The 20,981-nt window shown below is 30.6% G+C and overlaps 2 protein-coding genes across 2 annotated transcripts in view; both read left to right on the top strand.

Moving 5' to 3' along the window:
• LOC142317668 (sodium channel protein Nach-like) overlaps window positions 1-2,355 on the top strand; it is a 74,844-nt gene extending 72,489 nt beyond the window's left edge. Inside the window, exon 11 of the mRNA XM_075354222.1 lies at window positions 1,669-2,355. Within this exon, the coding sequence (XP_075210337.1) occupies window positions 1,669-1,943 (275 nt within the window). The 3' untranslated portion in view covers window positions 1,944-2,355. The remainder of the gene's footprint in view (window positions 1-1,668) is intronic.
• A 17,568-nt stretch (window positions 2,356-19,923) lies between these two features.
• The window catches only part of Regnase-1 (zinc finger CCCH-type containing protein regnase 1), a 162,845-nt gene continuing 161,787 nt past the window's right edge, over window positions 19,924-20,981 (top strand). Inside the window, exon 1 of the mRNA XM_075362438.1 lies at window positions 19,924-20,249. Coding sequence (XP_075218553.1) covers window positions 20,022-20,249 — 228 coding nt within the window. The 5' untranslated portion in view covers window positions 19,924-20,021. The remainder of the gene's footprint in view (window positions 20,250-20,981) is intronic.

Genomic DNA, 20,981 nt, shown 5'->3' with positions numbered 1-20,981 from the left:
TTATACATAATAATAATAATAACAGGGTATTTTTCCCTTATACATTATCCTTCTGTGCTCTTCTACCAACTGTTTAGCTCTCACTCCTCTCTCACAAACTGTGCTCTTATTATAATTGGGTTCATTTCCACAAATCTTCTTTTATTCTTTGTTAACACATCTTAGTTTCCTGAAATAAGATTATTTTCTATATTACTAAACTTTTTCCTTTGGTTTGTCTTACTCTTACACTTCCTACAATTTGTTACTTTTATAAACTCCATTTTGCATATATCAAACAGTTTTCTACCATCATCTTTTTGCATCATTATACTTTATGAACTCAACATTAATTCTAATATTAATGTTGATAATTAATTCTAATATTAATGACTAATGATTTTCCTTGCAAATTTATCCATTTATTTCTATTGAATCCATCTTTCAGTAACTTCTAAAATGTTTTGCATCACCAGTTTGTATATTAATAAAACCCCACAAATGCAAAATCTATGAATAACTAAATCTGGTAATTTGATGTAGTGATTAATATGTGATATTTAGTTTTAAAATTTTATTAAAGGATGATGGTGGAATTATCACTTCGAACTGACAAAATCAAACAAATTATTTTGCCAATTTGCCCATACCAAAACTAACTAGCAAATTTGTTCACTAAACAAGTTTAGAGAACTAAACTTGTTCATATGAATCTGATGACTTTACTACAACACCTAATCATAATAGATAACCACAAAATAATTTTTTACATTGATATCTTTCAACATCATTTTGATATTTCTAGTTTAATTATTTATTATTAACAGAAATGCTATGCACAAATATTAATCATAATTATTGTTATTAAACTATAAATATTAATAGTTTGATTCATTTTTGATAAGCTTTATTACCATTCTCTTTTTAATATGTAATGAGTAATGTAATGTTATTATTACTAAAACATAGTAGGCTATAATTTATAAATCATAAGTTCAATAAAATAGAAAATAACATAAAATGTAGCACTACGTAGCATACCACATAAATAAATCTTACATGATCAATAACAACTATATTTATTTCAATAATTTTGATAGTTCATGGAGTACAATAATAATTAAGAAGTACATACAAATTCTGTTATTAACTGTAAATCCCCTCTTTTTATAAACCCACCTCTCTATTTACATCAGAATGAAAACAAATCAGTGCTACTGTCTCATGTAAATAAATGATATACTTTGTCACAGTACATGTCAAGTATGACTTTCATTATCACCACTTCAACACAATTTATAATATTTGAGGTAGTAGAGACAATTCCAAAGTCTGTAGCCAAAATTATCATATTTGGAAAGTTATGACACAAATTCCTTAAACCTAGTCAGTAATAAAAAATTAACTCAGATATATCATATAAAAATTAGACTGCTCACTGTAGCTATTGGTTGCCAATTTTGAAACTGAGGTTGAAAGTTGGTTCTTTAAAAGGGAATTTATTGCCAAAGATACTTTTTCAACCTCTTCTCCCAGATCATAATTTGGCTGCATTAATGAGCTTTCACCATTTTCTTCCATCTCTCACATTATCATCCTACATCACTTCTCTTTCTATTTATAAATGCATGTAATTGCTTATGGGCATAGTTTCAATAATTTATAACATATTTTATTTTTTAATTACAGTTTCAATGGGTGGAGCTGCAGGATTATTTCTTGGAGCCAGCCTACTTAGTACATTTGAATGTATTTATTATTTCTGCATTAGAAAAATGAAATTCAGTGAGAAGTATTTCAATGAAAAAGACACAAATGAAAAAATTATTAATAGATTACCAGCTAGACAGCAATATCTTAAACATCAAATTAAATTGGTAGCAGAATATCAAGATCAAATTAACTACAGCTATAAGTTAGATTCCAGAAGGTTGAGGGTTTCACACATTCCATATTTACAATAAAAATAATAACTTATCATAACTTTAATAGAAGAAATTCAATACCGTATTAAACCATTAGAAAGAAAGTAAACAATTTGTGCTGAGAAAATAATAATTTCATGATATGATTTATTTTTGTTTTTAAGAGTTTTTCACATATATCATAAATGCATTTAAGTTCAAATAAGCTTAAATAAAAATGTAATTCAAAGAAGCAAGGTTTTTTTTTAATTAGGAAAATTAAATGATCAAAGTTAACAATCACTCATTTGTTATTAATTTTATTATTACTTTGAATAGGAGATTTGGTTTAACAGATGGGGTTTAACCAAATAATTCTGCATGCTTGACAATTCTGGAGATTCATGAACATTAAAACTGTGACTATATATTAAGCTATGATTATTATACTTGCATTATAAACACACAATGTATATAACTGTGTATAATATAGTAAACTGAATATTAAATAAGGGTTAAATACTATTGTACTTTCCTTATCTGAATGCATACTATCAAATAAGTTTTTTTGTGCAACATGGTGCACTCCAGTGACACTTGAAAGCTGATGTGTAACTGGTTGACTTGCTTAAGTAAATCTGTTAAAATAAATGACAATACTCTTTAATAAAAATTAAAAATTGTTGTTCAGATAATGAAAATTTCTCATTATTGCAATTGCAATCTAAACAGAAATGGATGGAATAATTTGATCAAGTTTACAAGAAAAAAAGCACAGCTTGAAAAAATATACTAACTGAATGTCTATTTCTTAAAGGTTGATTGCAGTTACGATCTAAATTTGTAAAATAAATGTTATTTTGGTCAGAAATATCCCTGATATCTTCCAAGTTAATTTCACTTATTTGGTTGAGCACATCCTAAATTGCAAAAATTCTTTCTATTTTATATGCTCGGAGATTTCCTTTGAAAATTTCTTTTAATCATCTGGAATTATTTTTAAATTCATCTACTTTGCTTATACAGTAAATTTTTCCTAAAATGGTTAAAATGGTCGAATATATCCAATAATTTGAAAGCAAGGTTGTATTAAAAAGTTGTTTTTTGTTGATTTGTTAAAATCAACAAAAAACAACTTTTTAATATTGTTATTTAATAGTGTTATGAATTTAATATTTCCTTGATGATCCAGATTATTTTTAAATTTTGAACATCTGTCAATATTCATATTTTTATTTATCTAGGAGGCCAGTTATAATTTTAACTGCACTCATAACAAAATTACACTGTTGCTGCTAAGTCTGTCAGTTTTGTTATCAATAATAAAATCATTATTATTGTTTGTAGTTTATGTAGACAAATGTTTTTGGAGGCCCATAGATATGGTAAGATTGCTCTCTAATGATAAGAAATACTAGCGTGAAAAGTTACTTTGAAACAGCCTCACATCAGATTCTGTGCACTGATATCTTGTAGCTTGGCATATATTTTATGGAGCAAACACACCGTTTAGATGCACTGTCCTTTTTCCCTGTTATTACATACTCAGGAAAGTGGTGTTCTTGAGTGTGAGGATTTCAAGTGATGACCTACCTTTTTTTAGCTTGATAGTATGACTTTTAGCAATTGCGTCAATTAATGCCTCTGTAAATAATTAAGATGTACATTTACCTCCCAGTTTCCTGTGCAAAACATGGGCAGTGAATATGCACATGTTTATTGTGTGCCTAAATTCTTTTTTACACAATACCTTCTGGTGTTTGCATTCCAAAGAACCTGCACTTAGCATTTGATCAATTCTATCAGCCCTCTCATGTTTCAGGTTCATGGGCTGCGGATAAACACAAAACGTCTTGTTTATTTTGCCATTTCAGCATAATATTTCCCAGAAGGGGTACGTTATTGGAATTTTCTACTACAAGATTCACATCTGATTATACTGTGAAATGACATAATTTACAATTAAAGTTGGACTTATTGTAACTTACCATCAATAGAACTGCCACCAGATAGCACACTAACACATAAATCACCACTAGCAAATGCACTATGTTCTGCGACCTCATAAATCCTATAAATATAATTACTAAAATAGCTAGTTATAGTTATTTTGGTAAATACCTGCTAAAAAAAATGTAGGTTACCTAAAACAATAAAAGTTTCCTGAAACTCAATACAAATGCAACCTGAAAAAATAAGCAAACACCATGAAAAATAATGCCCTTCACTCATTACCATAAAGATGTAAACAATTATTCATCTTGTTGCTATATAGTCTGTTTTTAAACTAACAAATAGCACTAATATTGGTAGCAAAAGGTGTTAGAAGTAAGCAAGTCATAATATTCTGGCGCAGACTAAAATAAAACCGGGCAAAACTGTTCATAATTTCTTAAAACACAAAATTTCTTTTAAATGATTTTTGTTAGTTCAGTGTATGTCAACAAAAATTGACTAAGGTACATTTTGAAATTACAGCTTTTTGAATTTTCAAAAAATATAATTTTAATCCTTTTTTCACATTTCAAATGAAAGCAAAGCCTTAACTAAAAATTTCTTATAGTAAAGTTGATACAGATTTAATTTATATTTAATGTAATTTCTTCTCAGTACTTTACAACAAAAAAAAGTAAAGTTGCAGCAAAAAAATTCTAAAATTTGCCTTCATTTTACTCACAAATCACTAATTAAACTGTGCTTGAATGAAGAGGACGATTTTCTTTCTTTTATTTATATATATGTATGTATATAATTAATATACATATGATATAAGTATATGATGTGGGCTGTGTTTTTGCTTGATATCTCCAAAGTGGATAGATCGATTAAGTTGAAAATAACAGGATGAATTTTGTACAGGGACTTATCAATCCCATACCTCAAAATTTTACTAACGGTAATTTTATCTAACGGTAGATAATTTCTTTTACATTTTATGCCCATTGCACAACTAAAGTACTTTCAAATGGTGTTTGGTCTTATTCAAAACATAAAGGGGTGGGAGAATTTTTGTTTTTTATTGTTTCTGGACTCTTGTCACATTCTTATACAAATTAAATAATTCCATTACTATATATGTCACTTTAGTCATGAGCAATTTCATAACAGGGATAGGAAATGAAAGCCTATTTTTTCTATCAGTTTTTTTTTTTTATTAATTTTGTAAGATAATCTCATAATACGGTTCATTATTACCGCTTAATTTTGGTTACAATTAGTCAAAGGGATGGGGAGATTCGGTCACCATGGGTCCCACACCCAAAATTTTACTCCGAGTAGATTAATGTTTTTTTTTACATAATTCACTTCTCTTAGAAGGCTTAAACACTTTTGGTTCAGGCTGTGTCTCATCGAATCCTAAATTAAAAGGATGAGCTCAAAAATTTGTTTTTCAAGTATCCTAAAAATTTTCTTATTAATTTGTAGGTGATTTTTTTTTATATTCATCAGAATAATGCTGTTTTTGTAAAAGAAATTTTTTTAATTGTATTTTAAATAGAATGGTAGGAAATGTTTTCTAAGGTTCGGCAGTTTATTAAAAATGGCAATGGTAGCATAACATACTCTTTCTCGTAAGCTGGAGTAGTAATGTGGTGGGTTGTACAAACAGTTCCAGTCTGATCTGGTAAATGTGGATACTCTCTTTTTCTGTTTAGCCTTCGGAACCACCGTAAGGTATTACTTCATTAGAACGAATGAGGATGATATGAGAACGTAAAGGAAGTGTAGACGTGTACAGTCTCAGGTCGACCATTCCTGATATGTGTGGTTAATTGAAACCAACCACCAAAGAACACCGGTATCCACGATCTAGCATTCAGATCTATACTTTTATTTTTTAAGTAACCTTTCTTTTTAGCAAATATTACACATTTATAAATGTAAATGCAATACTAAGTTAACATTTTTAGTTTTCTATATTTAGATCTATATGATTCAACATGATACAAACTAAATTTAGATTTACACAATACAAGTAAGAAAGTGGATAATTTATATACAAACCTAATTTTTTTTTTCAGCTAGGAAAGATATGTGACTCTGCCGGCTTAATTAAAAGTTTAAAAAAATTTTTACATTGTTTAACCATTTAATCTTTGACACAAAGATTAAAACCTGAAATAAATAATATAAGTAATACTATAATACACAAATTAATTAAAATAAACCATTATTGTTCAGAAAATTATTAATATTTAGATTAAAAATTTCACGTTATTTTACACACCTGATTTTTATCAAAATTTGAGAAATTGTCCTGATTTTGATGAAATAAAATATTTGTTATTATATTAATTATTATAAACACAATTTATTTTCTACATATTACTGACAAATATTACTACTAATAAGTTTTATATGTTCTGTATCGTCGCCCTAATCTGTAAAATTCTTCAAAACTCCTCTTAACATGTTTTTTTAAGGGATACATATAAACTAATTCTAGACTACAAATTTTAGTTCATATTGTTTAAATGGCAGTAACAGATTTATCCAATTATAACTATAAGATAGTAATTAGTTAATTTTAATTTACACAATTTTTTACCAAGTTTTCAGGCACATTTCTGGAACTATGAAGTTTTTCGTGGAATAATATTAAGCAAGGGATCAAAGGAAAATTCATTACATAATTATGGTTTTTACAAAAAATTATATTTTTTTTTAACATAACCTAAACATTAATTTTTAAGACAAAATTTAAACAATATAACAAATACAATTGACTGTGAAGTAAAATCATAAATAACGAATTCAAGTAAGAATTGAAAGTATTCAAGTGAGATTTAACTATTATATTTTGGCGTCTGGTATAGAGACTTGTACAGTAGCAGGATTAATTACTCGTATATTCTTCTTTTTTTTTAAAAAAGCTAGAAGAGAAAGGGTAGGGAGATATCATGAATATGATATTTTTATAAAATTATTTTCCTCTGAATGACGTGTTACCAAGATGGAAACAATCCTCAATTACCTAAACTTTAGAAAACAATATATGCTGAATATAAATTACAGGAATTTTACACAATACTTTACCAACCTGTCGATTTGTTTATAATTTTTAACTATTTTCTGTAAATCAGCCATTATAAGAGAGAGTAATTCAAACCGTATTTTAGAGGGTTAGCAGTTAAAATAAAGATCTACCACTAATCAAAATAGGAATTTTATTCATATTTCAATCTTTTAATGATAGTCTTTTTTTTCTATTCTTTTCTTAATAAAATATTATTTGGATGGATATTTACACTTACTTATCGATATTTTTAACGATAGGAAATTAATTTATTTAAAAAATTCTTTATTTAATTTAATTTTTCAATAAATTCAAAATATTATCCCACTGGGTTGGTCTAGTGATGAACGCGTCTTCGCAAATTAACTAATTTTGAAGTCGAGAGTTTCAACATTCAAATCCTAGTAAAGGCAGTTACTTTTATATGGATTTGAATACTAGATCGTGGATACCGGTGTTCTTTGATGGTTGGGTTTCAATTAACCACACATCTCAGGAATGGTCAAACTGAGACTGTACAAGACTACACTTCACTTACACTCATACATGTCTTCCTCATTCATCCTTTGAAGTAATACCTGGCAATGATTCCCAGAGGCTAAACCACAAAAAAAAAAAAAAAAATTAACTGATGTTTTCTATATTTCTGATGTTTTTTCTAATTTTAAACTTCTTAATTATTTAACAAATCATTATAGATATAGAAATAAGTAGATAAATAATAAAAAGTAGATGAAAAATAATTTTCAACTTCATGACTGGGGAATGGTTAAATTTTAGACTGTACGAAAATAGAAATGCATTTTTAACTATTGATGAATTATTTTCTTTATTATTATACAAACAAATTAAACATGTAACAAAAATTTGTGTAACATAAGAGCTATATCTTATACAATGAATTTGAAGTTTAATAATTCATAAATATTAACTTATCTACTAAAGATTTTATTCTAGAATCAATTTTCTTAAAATTTTCATTTTATTATTGAAATTTCTCTTAAAAAAACTATCATCTTAAAAACAATTCTTAAATCTGTATCAAATGAAACAAAGAAATATAAAAATATGCCCCTTAATTATCAAATAATTTCTTTTCTCATGTTCTATCTAAATTTAGGCATTTACACTAACTTATCTGAAAATAAAATCCTATCCACACATATATCTAACAGTGTTCCATATTAATTTCTTGTTTTACAGAAGTATTAGAAATTTACAAGAGGAAATAAGTCAAACAAGAATAAACATATTAGTGGAATTTTCTTTTAGAATCTCATGAAAACTATTTTTCTTTAAATAAAAGATTAGTAGAGAAATCAGGTTGGAAACATTTTTTAAACATTAAGAGCGGTTTGAGGCAAAATATTATAATACTACGAAAAACCGTTTTTCAAATCAGTTGATGTGAAATAATTTCAAATTATTTTTATTAACAGGAAAGACAATAGAAAAATTAAAATATTTTTCTAGCTGATCATAGGAGTAGATCATAGGAGGTAAAGTACTTTTTATTATCCTAACGTGTACATTGCAATCTTCAACTAGTAAACAATAAGCAACCCCCACAGCCCAATGAGATGAGGATGTTATGTATTAACATGTAAATGAGATGTAGTCTTGTACAGAGTCAGGCCAATCATTTCTAAAATGTGTGGTTAATTAAATACCATCAAAGTACGTGATATCCACAATCTAGTATTCAAATTTGTATAAAAGCAACTAACTTTTGCTACGATTTGAACTTCAAAACCTTCAACTACAAAAATCAGCTGTTGAACAACTGATTTGTGATGACGAGTTAACCACTAGACCAACTTTAAAAAGAAATATATTTTTTTTAAATACTTTGTCTTTTTTAAGAATTAATCTTTTGCTAAAATATTCAAAAGGATTTTAATTTGAAATGTTTTAACTATGCTTTATGATATGACAGAATACGTTAGTTTCACATTGAATTTTTCATAACTCATTCTTACATATTTTAAAAACCAGTCCATTTGAAACTTTTAAAAAAATATGTATTTATGCATATTTAAGAAAGAATTGAAAAAGGTTATAACTGATGGTTATGACCAAACCATCAGGATTAAAGTAAATACACAGAAAAAAGCTCACAACAAAGTTGTTATACTTTCCTGGCATTGGTTAATTATTCTTATATTGTACAAGAATAATGATACATGAAAAAAATTTATAAAATCAATAAATTTTTACTTTTTTCTGTTCCCCTCCCAATATTGCCCCCAAAGTAATTTTTTTGGCCACTTTCAGTACAATTCAGTCAGTAATTTTTTCTTAGGACACATAAAAAAATTAAGAATTTCAATTTATTTTGAAATTCAAAATTTGTTATTCTAATTAATTTCCAAAAATCACTAAAGATGTTAATAATTTTTTTGCTATTTATATAGCAAAAATTATATAAGTGTCCACAAAATAGTTCTTCAAAAGTAAAATATAGATCAACAAATTATGTATCTTCATAATTCCCGCGCTAGCCATGTCAGTATGTCGAAACAAAACTATATAAATTATAATTAAAAGGGTTTTTATCGGATTTAAAATATACCGTGGTGCAAAACCATAAGATGTAAGACCATATCTCATAATTGATTCGACTAATCTAAAATACAGAATCCTTTTCGCTGTGATAATAATAATAAAAATAATAATGCCCCGGATAAATCCAACTCCACGTCCGTGCAACAACATCTATGCACACGTCCGGGGCGGGCAACGACATGGTACCTGTACTTATATCGGCCAGCGGGGTAATGGTCTTGCTCAGGAACTCCTTTTGGAGTACGGGATTAGCGGTCCCGAGCTGGTTGAGGTTGTACTTCTCGGTTTCGCTCTTTTCAGCGGGGGTGGGAGGCATGACCGTGATCTGTTTGCCGCCGCCGAACGGAGTGCGGACGGGGAGTGTCCATCCCTCTTTTCGGTTGTGGAGCCGGGTTGAGGATGGGCTGCTGTGAGCTTGCTCTGCCGAAGTCTTGCGCCGTCCAGTGTGAGTCAGTCACTTCGGCCTTTGGCAGGGATTATCCCATGGGTAAAAGTATCGGAGCCCATGCTACGTGTGAGCCATGGGATTTCGGTATCGTGGGTCAGGCAGTACCTAACTCCCCGGCCCGAGTTAAATTTGTGAGAGGCGGCTGACTGGGGAAACCCAGGCAGGATCATTGATCCGGGGCACGCCCAACCGTCTCTCCGCCCACACCTTGTGACATATTGACGACTTATAGGACCATAGAAACAACAGCTTCCACAACTTCCGTGACAGAGGGTCCACGTAAAAACCCTCATTCTGGAAAACCTCTTTCTTCGGTAGCGAAGAGGAGGTAGACGTGGAGTTTAGTGATAAGGAAGAGTTCATAGTACAAGAAACCATGCTTCGACCTAAGAGTGGAGAACCAATTGCTAACTACTTAATAATAAAGAAAAAGGATGGTGACGTTTCTAAGATAGGTCGTGACATCATGATAGGTCGTGGCATCACCGAAGCAGCTGGAGAACCGGTTAAAGATATAAGAAAGACTACGACGGGACTATTTGTTGAAACCGTTAACGACGTACAGTCTTCTCGGTTATTAAAAGCGAAGAAGATTGGACTTATCGACGTTGAGGTTGTACCACACGATACTCTAAATACCTCTGAAGGGAGTTGTGTGAAGAGATTTGTTTAACTGCAAGGAAGATGAAATTGTTGAGGAACTTTACGAACAAGGAGTCATTGCGTATCGTCGGCTAAACACTCGACGAAACGGAGAAGTTTTACCCTCTACTTCATACGTGTTAACCTTTAACAGACCTAAATGTCCAGGGAAAATAAAGGCAGGATTTCATAGGCTTGATGTGCGTCCGTTAATTCCAACACCACTGCGGTGTTTCGGTTGTCAAAAATTCAGACACACTGTTGCGTGATGCACGAGGAAACAGATTTGCATGTGTGGCAATCCCTTGCATCCGGATGATCCGTGCAGGAACTCGCCGATTTGAGTAAACTGTAATGGACAACATAATCCAAGATTAAGGAATTGTCCAAAATATAAGGAGGAAAATACGATTCAGGAAGTAAAGACCGTTCAAAAGGTCAGTTATTTCGAAGACAGGAAAATCGTGCATAGCAGAACGCCAAAGACCACGACTTATGTACAGGTTGCTGCTGCTGCTCCTGCAGTCACCGTCAAACCTAAGGACGTGATAACAGAACTGGAGCCAGTCTTCACAACATTGGTAGAAAAAGTTATTAACCAGAAATTAAGGAACTGAACATTTAGATGGGATAGCAGCCCAAAGTCGGTTAAAACAAAAGTAGACCTGCCAAAGCAACAGCGTCTTACTTCATCGAAAAATGAGCCTACAAATAATTCTAAGGCACACAAAGTCCAAAACAAATGAAGGGACCAGAAACAAAAGTTCAGATTGAAGAAATCCCAACTCCGGGACCCACGACAATAGAAATACCTATTTTAGAAAAGGAAGATTTACGGAAAACTAAAATGGAGCCTCCGAAATCACAGAGACCTTTGGCTGAGAGGGCAAGACATTCGGCCGCCCCACGCGTTCTCGCAGTGAGCACATCCAGTCTTGACTATGATGTGCTTCTTGCTCCGCCAATGAAGCCGGTATCATCTGATACCGGCAGCAGGAGATCCTCCGCGGTTTCCACCGGAGGAACTGAGGGATCGATGTCGCGTGCATCGGATACCGCAGAGTTCGACACTGAGGCCTTCAGGAAAATAGAGAAGAACAAGAAAAAAGGATAGTCTAAAGGAAAACCTAGGCGATAAATGTAAAAATATCAAATATCTTAATTGAGATTTTTATAAATAAATATAATTTTAATTTTTAATTAATATAGATATTTCTGATTATAGTGTTTTTCGTGTGATGTTAAATGGTACGGGCCCTTTACACCCTTGTCATGTTTTCATTTAATAAATTTTATTGATGTGTATTTCAATTTACATCACTGACAAGTTTTTTTTTTTTTAAGTTTTTGACTAATTTTCGTATGAAATGGTTAGAAATATTTTTAAATGACAAGATCCTTTACACCCTTGTTATGTTATGTATTTTGGGGTTTTCATTAACCATTGATAAATCTTTTTGACAAGACTAGTCCTTGACGAAATCGCTAGTGGTCTGTTTTCGGGGAGGAAAAGATATTTTGTATATTGACTATGTCACTAGAGTTTTTGTACTGGGAGGATATAGAATCTTTTTCTTTTTTGTTGTGGAAGGGGCTAATGACCGTAAGTTAATAGCTGATGCCCCTAAAACTCTGAAAAAAAAAAAATTTGCCCTGAGGTAGATAATCCCCACGTCCAGAACACTACAACTACGATCCACGTCCAGGACGGCAACAGTTGTACGTACGTACAATATAGCTGGCTAACGTGGCTCCGAGTATTTTCCTCGGAAATGAGTTCTTATGTTTAACCTGACTTCCACCTTCAGGTCACCAAGACAGACTGGATTTTTTCGGCCACCTGCAGATCATGGCAACTAAATGATTTAAAAATGGACTTACACTACATTTAGAGCTGGAGATGTGGCGGCCAGGGTTAGTGTTATTGCAGGTGTAACGGAGAACCTTCCGTTGTCCACATGTTCCCTGCGATGGCAAGCATGTAGCGAAGGTGCCCATGTATGTCGGTGCATGGAAGCTCTGAAAGATTCGGTGAGTAGGAGCCTGGAGTCAGTGCAGAGATTGCGCATCCGCTCTCTGCCAGGACATATGCCGGTTCCACCGGAGTACCGGATCAGACCTCCAAGATTAGTAGTCCTGGAGTGGGGGTGTACCATGGCGGCTAATCTTGCTACAGAAGGGATAAATTTTCATGAATATACTTGAACATCTAACGTGGCAGAAGGTGCACGTAAACACCCTCGTTTAGAAACCGCCGATTCGCCACAAGCGAAGAGAAAAAAAGCAAGGAGTCAGATAAGATTCGAAAAGATGCTGATAGAATCAGTAAGACTTAAGAAGATCTTTGTTTGGAAATAACGTTCCCAAACCAAGATTTTTGATCATTACGAAGGAGAATGGTAACTTCCAAAAGGTTAGTCCATTCGTAATCGCTAGAGAGATTGCTAATTGTGCTGATGGTCCTGTTAAAGAAATCTGGAAGACTTTTAATGGATTACATGTCGAAACTATCAACGACATTCAAAGCCAGAAAGTCCAGGCATTGAAGAAGATCGGTGAATTTGCGGTGCACTGACTCCAGGCTCCTACTCCGCTCTCTGCCAGGACATATGCCGATTCCACCGGATCGGACCTCCAACGTTAATGCCCTGGAGTGGGGGTGTACCCCGGTGGCTAGCCTCGATACAGAAGGGATCAAATTTAATGGAACTCCTTGAACAAATCAACGTGGCAGAAGGTGCACGTAAACACCCTCGTTTAGAAACAGCCAATTCACCACAAGCGAAAACGAAACTGAGTAAGGAGACAGACAAAATCAGAAAAGATGTTGACAGAATTAGTAGAGACTTGAGCAAAGCTTTGTATGGCAATAATGCGCCCAAACCAAGATTTTTAGTTATTACTCAGGAGAATGGAAACTTCCAAAAGGTTAGCCCATTCTTAATTGCTAAAGAGATTACTAACTGTGCTGGTAGTCCTGTCAAGAAGATTTGGAAGACTTTTAATGAATTGTACATCGAAACTGTTAATGACAGTCAAAGCCAAAAATTTCAATCATTGAAGAAGATCAGAGGATTCGCCATATCTGTGCAACCGCATAGTACGCTTAACTCATCGAAAAGAGTCGTTGTTTGCCGTGACCTTCTTAATTTCACGGAAAAAGAAGTAGTACAGTGAATGCCGAGCCAAGGAGTTATTTAATGCCGCAGGCTTACCATAAGAAGAAATGGTTAGGTCTTCCTTCGGCCTTGCATGTATTGACCTTCAATAGACCCAATCTTCATGAAAAAGTACAAGCTGGCATACATCAGCTTGATGTACGCGCATTCATACCGCAACCCATGGGATGTTTTAAGTGTCAACATTTCGGACACATTGCAGTCAGATGTGAAGCACCAGAAATCTGCGTGTGTGGAATGAAAACACGTGAGGGGGATCTTTACATGGATCCATGTAAAGATCCCCCGGTCTGCATTAACTGCAAAGGGCACCACAACTGTCGATCAAGGAATTGCCCGGTGTATAAATTGGAAACGGCCATTCAGGAAGTTAAAACGCTTTGTTGGGAAAAATTAACAAAAATAAAATAACACATAGCTCGTTTTTGCCAAAAGAATTGGACTTTAATTTATCACACAAATAAACTGCATATAGGCTAATAATATGAAAATCTGCAATTTAACAAAGTCTGAAAACAAAAGAACTTAAATCACCTTTTTTTACAATCATATATTTATAAACATAACATCAATAAACATAGTGTAACTGGAAAACTGTTGCGTTACTGACATATTCTCTAATAATAAAAATTAGCAATGAACAAGTGTCATTAACTTAGAAAAATAAACTACAATAATTTTTATCATTGACACTGGCCTTTTCTAATTTATGAACATCTTCATACTTATCATTAAATAATTAAAACTTGCATTTCTAGTTTGTTATAGAAAAAAGGCCACAATAATATTCCAGTGTAAAAAAGAAAGTTAATTACAATATAATCAAATTGTAATAAGTAAACATATAAATAGAGTTCATTTAGTAAGCAAGCCTTCTTGAAAATATTTAAGTTTCTTAGCCATTCTCATGTTAATGACTTCTTTTTTCTAATGTGTAAAAATAATATAATACTTGATTGAGCAAAACAATATTTAACATTGATTAAAAAATATTAACAACAGCAATGATCTAACACATTAAAATTATGTAAAATAGGAGAAGTTCGAATAACAAATTTTAGTACTTAAATAAGACAAAGAAACAAAATTATAAATAATTATTGTCAAATGACTATAACTGTCTCATTAAAATTGTTATTTTCCAAATGAAATAAAAAATTTGTGCAGTTACATGAATCAATGAAATACAATAGAAAACATTCCTGGAAGTCACTAAAATGTATAAAAAATATTATCAAGCAACACATTCATATCCATGAATGTTTGTATCATACATATTTTTTTTTTATAATTCTGATGTACTATTTAATTACAAGTCGATTTTATAATAACAATAGTTAGCATTAATAGCACATAAAATATGTTACACATGAAAAATAATAACACAACCTTTATCTAAGTCACCTTTCATGATTACACTTGAATGAAGTAATGGTTTTTTAAGCCCATGTTGAAATTCAAATTCATAATGTACAATTAATTGAGTATTTCACTAATTTTACTAATAACATAACTGTTTAATATAATAAATAATGAATAATTTTAATTTGCCTTAATCACACATAATTTTTTGTAAAAAATGAACACGTGAATTAAAGTACACATATATACAAACAGTTTATCCTTGGCGTAATCTACAGTGGTGTATCAGAAAACACAGAGATAACATTTTGTTACTAGAAATTGAATAATACGGAGCATCACAAATTTGTAATAACCAGTTTGGAAAGATCCTGCTTTGATAAATTTGACTGGTTTGTAGTAACTGACCACTTTCAACACTAGACATTATCTACTGAATTTAAAAATTAACTTATCAAAGAAACGAGGCAAAACAATCATAGAAATCTTACATTACATTTGTAATGTAATTACAAATTACATTAATTTGTAATTTATGCCTAATAGTCTATTAGAAATAAAAAATAAAAAATGAGAATATTAATGAAGAATGATTAGTGTAAATGTTAAGTTTTACATATGTTTTGATGAGTCTACAGCATGACTGATGGTGCTGGTACTTTTAAGAAATCTGAAAGTAAATAAAATTCGGTTTTTTACAAATGCTTCCAAAAATAAAGGTTTTTTTTATCCGCTTATCCTTTATTAACCAAGATATATGTCTCTCACTGTTAATAGAAAATTCACCTTACCACATTCTGAATTGCATAAAATAAAAACAATGAAATAAAGTAAGTCAGTTTTGAGCAAATTAATGAATTCAATAATATTTATTGGGGTTTGGGTGAAATGTTGTGGCACCATATTTATTGATGTTATTTTATCAAAAGTTTTACTGATTTATAAATCAAAAAAATAATCTAGGTTGCTATAGCCTAAGTTAATGATCAGACTCTACAGAAAAGACATACAGGCTGGTGAGAATGAAATCGCTTCTGCGACAATCAGAAAAACTAAAAAAAAAAAAATACAATAATTGTTTTGAAATACTGGATAAATGGTTAATATAGGAAAAGTTATTGGTAATATTCTGTTACAATTATAATGTTTTGTGAACCCTCCTCTCAAATATACCCTTTCCTTCTGTTCATCTACACATTAAGTGTTGTTTTCTTTTACATAAACTATAAAATGCTGCAATACTACTGACTATACTGAAGAAGCAAGAACTGAGTGGATAACTTTATCCATATAAGGAGATGAGATTATTTTTTTAATTTTAAGAATTTGTGGTAAAAATAAAAAAGACTATATGATTGCAAAATAAAGAAAAATTTTTCTTCAAAAGGCAAACTCCCAGAAAATGTTTTCTTGTTCATTTGCTTGTAATAATACCACCTTGGTATTATTGTAACGTTTTTTTAGATTTCTTAATCAATTTATTTTCTAAATCAAGGAGTTCTGTATTATTATAAATTTTGATTGTTTTAAAGAGGGATTAGAATGACTACCAAATTTTCCTTATTATAATATAATTTGGCTAATATAGCTAATTAGTATTTAATGAAAAGTTTTTAATGATAAAAAAAATTTACGTACTTTTTTTTTAGTTTTGACATTCTCATAAATTGTACATTATAACAGTTGATTACCTTGCTATCCCAGTCATTAGATGCTATTAGTTTACTTATTAATGTTTTACTAATAGTTCTTCCCACTGGGTTGATTGCAGGCTTCACCCCCCAATAAATCACAATAAGGATTATCAGCCTTTATAGGTCTCAGACCTGCTTGTGTATTTACAGGTTTCAGTATTCTCAGCATGGACTAAGCAGAGTCTGAGCTATATCTTTAGAACCCACCATGGGGAAGAAGAAATCAAAGATGTGAAGTGTGTAGATGAGAAAGGACAATCTGTCCATGGAGGAACTGCAGCATGAAACAAGTGACACAATTCTGATGGATAAATGAAGGTCATCTTTGGTCAGCATTTGATGCTCAAGAGATTGTGGCATTTTTTCCCAGGTTGGGATCAGCACATTACTCATAAACAAAGCTTATATATACTCTGGAATAAAAAGTGTTCAGAAATTAAAGAGCCATTACCTTTAAGGTAACAGGTAGAGGATTCTTGAAGAAGCAGCTTCACTTATCCTGGTATGATTAGCACTGTTAGGGATATAGTGTTGCATATGGAAAAATCCAAATTAATCATAAAATTGTTCAGACAGACTCACAATTGGAGGATAAAAATAATTTCTGGTTTATTTTTATTCATATGAGACATTTAAAAGTGTGATTGTTTTAACTATTATTTTTTTTGTTTTAATTATCTGTATTTGCTTGTTTCATCACCATGTTTTGTCCATATACTTGTTTTTGTTACTTTCTCATTAACTACATATTATCATGATTAGGTACACTATTCTCCATGATTTTCTCACACCATTTCCTATATTGCTTTTATTTTTTTTTTACTTTATACTTTGTTTAATTTACATAATTATTGGGAAAATATGTCTTTAAGGGTAGTTGTTTGATTTTTCAGAGTAGAAAAACCAAAAAAAAATTAAGTATGAATAAATATATATATATATATATATATATATATATATATATATATATATATATATATATATGAATATATATATATAAAATCTTTTAATTTTAAACATATATATTACAAAACCACACACTTTCTTCTCCCCAATGCATATGTTTCTACACATTTATCAAAGATATTAATTTTGTATCAATTCTACAGTTCTAAAATATAATTGTGTATGTGTGTGTGTGTGTGTGTGCGTGTGCGTGCGTGTGTGTGTGTGAGTGCGTGCGCATGCTCGCAAGTGTGTGGTCATAGATGGCTTTCATAAAAATAAAGTTTATTCTTCCAGACAAGATGAAGATAGTCAGTTTCAATCAAAATTTTTGCATCACATACAGTAGCAAGCAAATTAGTCTGAAAACAGGAAACCTTTTGTTTATTTCTAAGTTACGGCTACACTGCTTGACCATACCCATTCATTAAGTAATTTTCATGTTATAATAGTGTTTTGTAAAAGTTTATTTCATTTTTTATTACAAAATCATATTTCCATGTTTTTTATTCTGTATGTCTTGAATATATAATAATGCACATAATTCCAAGAAAGTATTTAAAAATTGTTTCTCTTTCTGAGCATACCAGTATGACACAAAGACAGACAGCTTCGGAACGTGGTGTTAGACTAGGTACAGTGAATGCTACGTATTTTAAAATAATTTAAAGAAACTGGAAAAAAATCAATGTTTTGAGATAAATTTATGTTAATTTTTTAACATTAATTACACATATTTTACATTTACCATACACTGCTGCGGGGATGGATTTAAAATAAACTATTTGATAATCATTGCAGAGTCTGAAGTTTATTGTTAACTTACACTTTTCCAATTCAATAGCAAAGTTTTCTTTAATGAATGTTCTTAAATATGTTTTAATAATTTTAAACAAATGAAGATTTTCAAAAGCAAAAATATTAAGTTATCTTCATTTTATCACTAACCAGCCAAGGCTTTCAAATCTGCTTATTAACATAAATTTAAAAAAAATTAAATTTGTTTTTTTCAAAAGTCTTTTTTATGTTGTAGAAGGTAACAGCATATAGTAGGATTCAATTCACCACACATGGAAGAAAATTATAACCAGTTAATATGAACAATTTAGAATTTAAAATTATACTAAAAATTACAACTAACATTTTAAATGAATAAATAGATAAACATATCTTGCATAAATATTTTGCAATAACATGTGAATAGTGAATTTAGCTATCTAAAATTAAATCTTTTAAATTAAAAGGCTTAAAATAATAAAACCAACTTCAAAAAGCACAAAAAGTAACTGTCATTTCTTTAATTTTTAAGCCAACACATTAAAAACTACTATCAAAAACTCACTAACTAATTTGGTACCAGATTAAAAAAAAAAATTAAATTTAGAGAACTGAAAAAGTATTATTTTAGTTTTTGGTGTGATTTTAAGTTTATTTTATTTGCTCGTTTTAGTTTAAATAAAAATCTTTTTCATAATAAAATGGGTAGGTGTACAAAAGATTGCCTATTTGAAATAAAGTTGATCAAAAGAAATTGTCTTTTAATAAAAATAATTAAAGCAGTATAAACAATGTAAAAAAATTGTTAATGATGGTAAGCAAGGCTACGAAGTGTGATAATTTAAACTACTTTTTTCCATCAAGTTTATCCCTCTCTTTGTTTTTTTGTCAAGATATTCATGCATTTTTTTGCGAAAACACTTTTAGTCAAGTTATTCACAATTAAGTTGTCTAAAACAGTGTTCGATGTTATTATCCGTTAAAAAAACTGCGCCATCACCAGCCAAGTGTTTATTTTTTATGGTTGACAAATTATCTCCAGAAAGCTACAAAAAATTATCCCACAGAAAACTTACAGACGATCACACGAATGGTAGTTCTCGTTTCTAATATATTTCCTTTCATTACTATCTTAGGCAAGATAAAAAAAAAAATTATTAATTTTGCCATGCTTTGAGGTAGTTTTGAAAAGAAAAAGAATTATTTTCACGATAATTAGCTTATCTATAAATAATCATGTGACAAATTGCTTTTTTTGTAAATCATTGCATTATTTTTAATTCGATATGAATAAGTGATTAGGAAAAAACTAATTTTAAACTCTTAACATGATTTTACAAATGTTTGTTAAATAGCGTTCTTTCATTCTAGTTGCGTTGGACATTCTGCTTGACAGTGACAACAACCAAAATGGCTGATGAACAAGTGTGAGTTTAACGTGAAGTAGATCTCTTAGTAATAAGTAACCAAATGACAATGTAGTTGACATGGAGGTGACTTCCTCAAGATATGGATGAATTGAAACATCGTAATACATACATACGCGTAAAACGGAAAAATGTGCCGGTCGTTTGTGAAAAGTTAGACAAAATACGTAGGTTATTTTCGGTTCGCCTTAACGAAGTTACTGATAATGACCAGTTGAACTCGTCATTTGTGTATTTCAGTTTAAAACCAGATACAAATGAAAAAGAAGATAGTGTTGTTATAGACAATACTCTTATATTAAAAGTTCAGGTAAATTATTTAATAAACATGTTTTGAAGTATTATTGATTATTTATTAAAAACACTTAAGGTTAGGGTAGTAAATCCGGTTAATATTTGCAGCCGCAGTTAGTGTGGTTTTTCAGCTTGTACAATCAGTAGTAGATGAAGTGACTGGATAATGCATTTCTTAGATTTAGTAACTTTTCCTTACATAGTTACTGTTGGAATAATCAAATTTTATATTAGTGATTAAAACCTAGTCTATATAGGTGCTAAAGTTATACTTATTATATGAAAAAAACGGTCGAGTCCTAAGCTACCATTTGTCAATAGATAAAGGTATAGTTTAATAATTAATTGAACTAGCATGTGAAATAGCCCATATTATACTACTCCTTGTTTGTTCCACGTTTTTTTAGGGTCGATGTAATTATACATATTTATTCCATGTTTATTAAGCTACTACAATTCATTTTCTTTTTAAATTTATTAGAATTAAGGTAAATACATGCTGATCTATGGTTTATATGATTGTTTATTTCAGAAATTTACTTTCTTATGAATTATTAAGTTATATAGATTCAGTTTAAATTTTGTTATGCTTGAAATTTACAAAAGCTTATTCTGATATATTCATATTCTGACGCAAGTAACCATTGAATTTTCTTTATTAATTTAGTAATATTTGCTTGATTAACAATATAGAATGATAATGTATTTTGATATGAACATATACAGTTTCAAGTTCCTGAAAGTGTGC

The sequence above is a fragment of the Lycorma delicatula genome, chromosome 1 (genome assembly GCF_047948215.1).
Source record: "Lycorma delicatula isolate Av1 chromosome 1, ASM4794821v1, whole genome shotgun sequence".
Classification (NCBI taxonomy): domain Eukaryota; kingdom Metazoa; phylum Arthropoda; class Insecta; order Hemiptera; family Fulgoridae; genus Lycorma; species Lycorma delicatula.
Note: the sequence above shows the minus strand (reverse complement) of the source record. Positions and strands in the feature narration are given on the sequence as shown.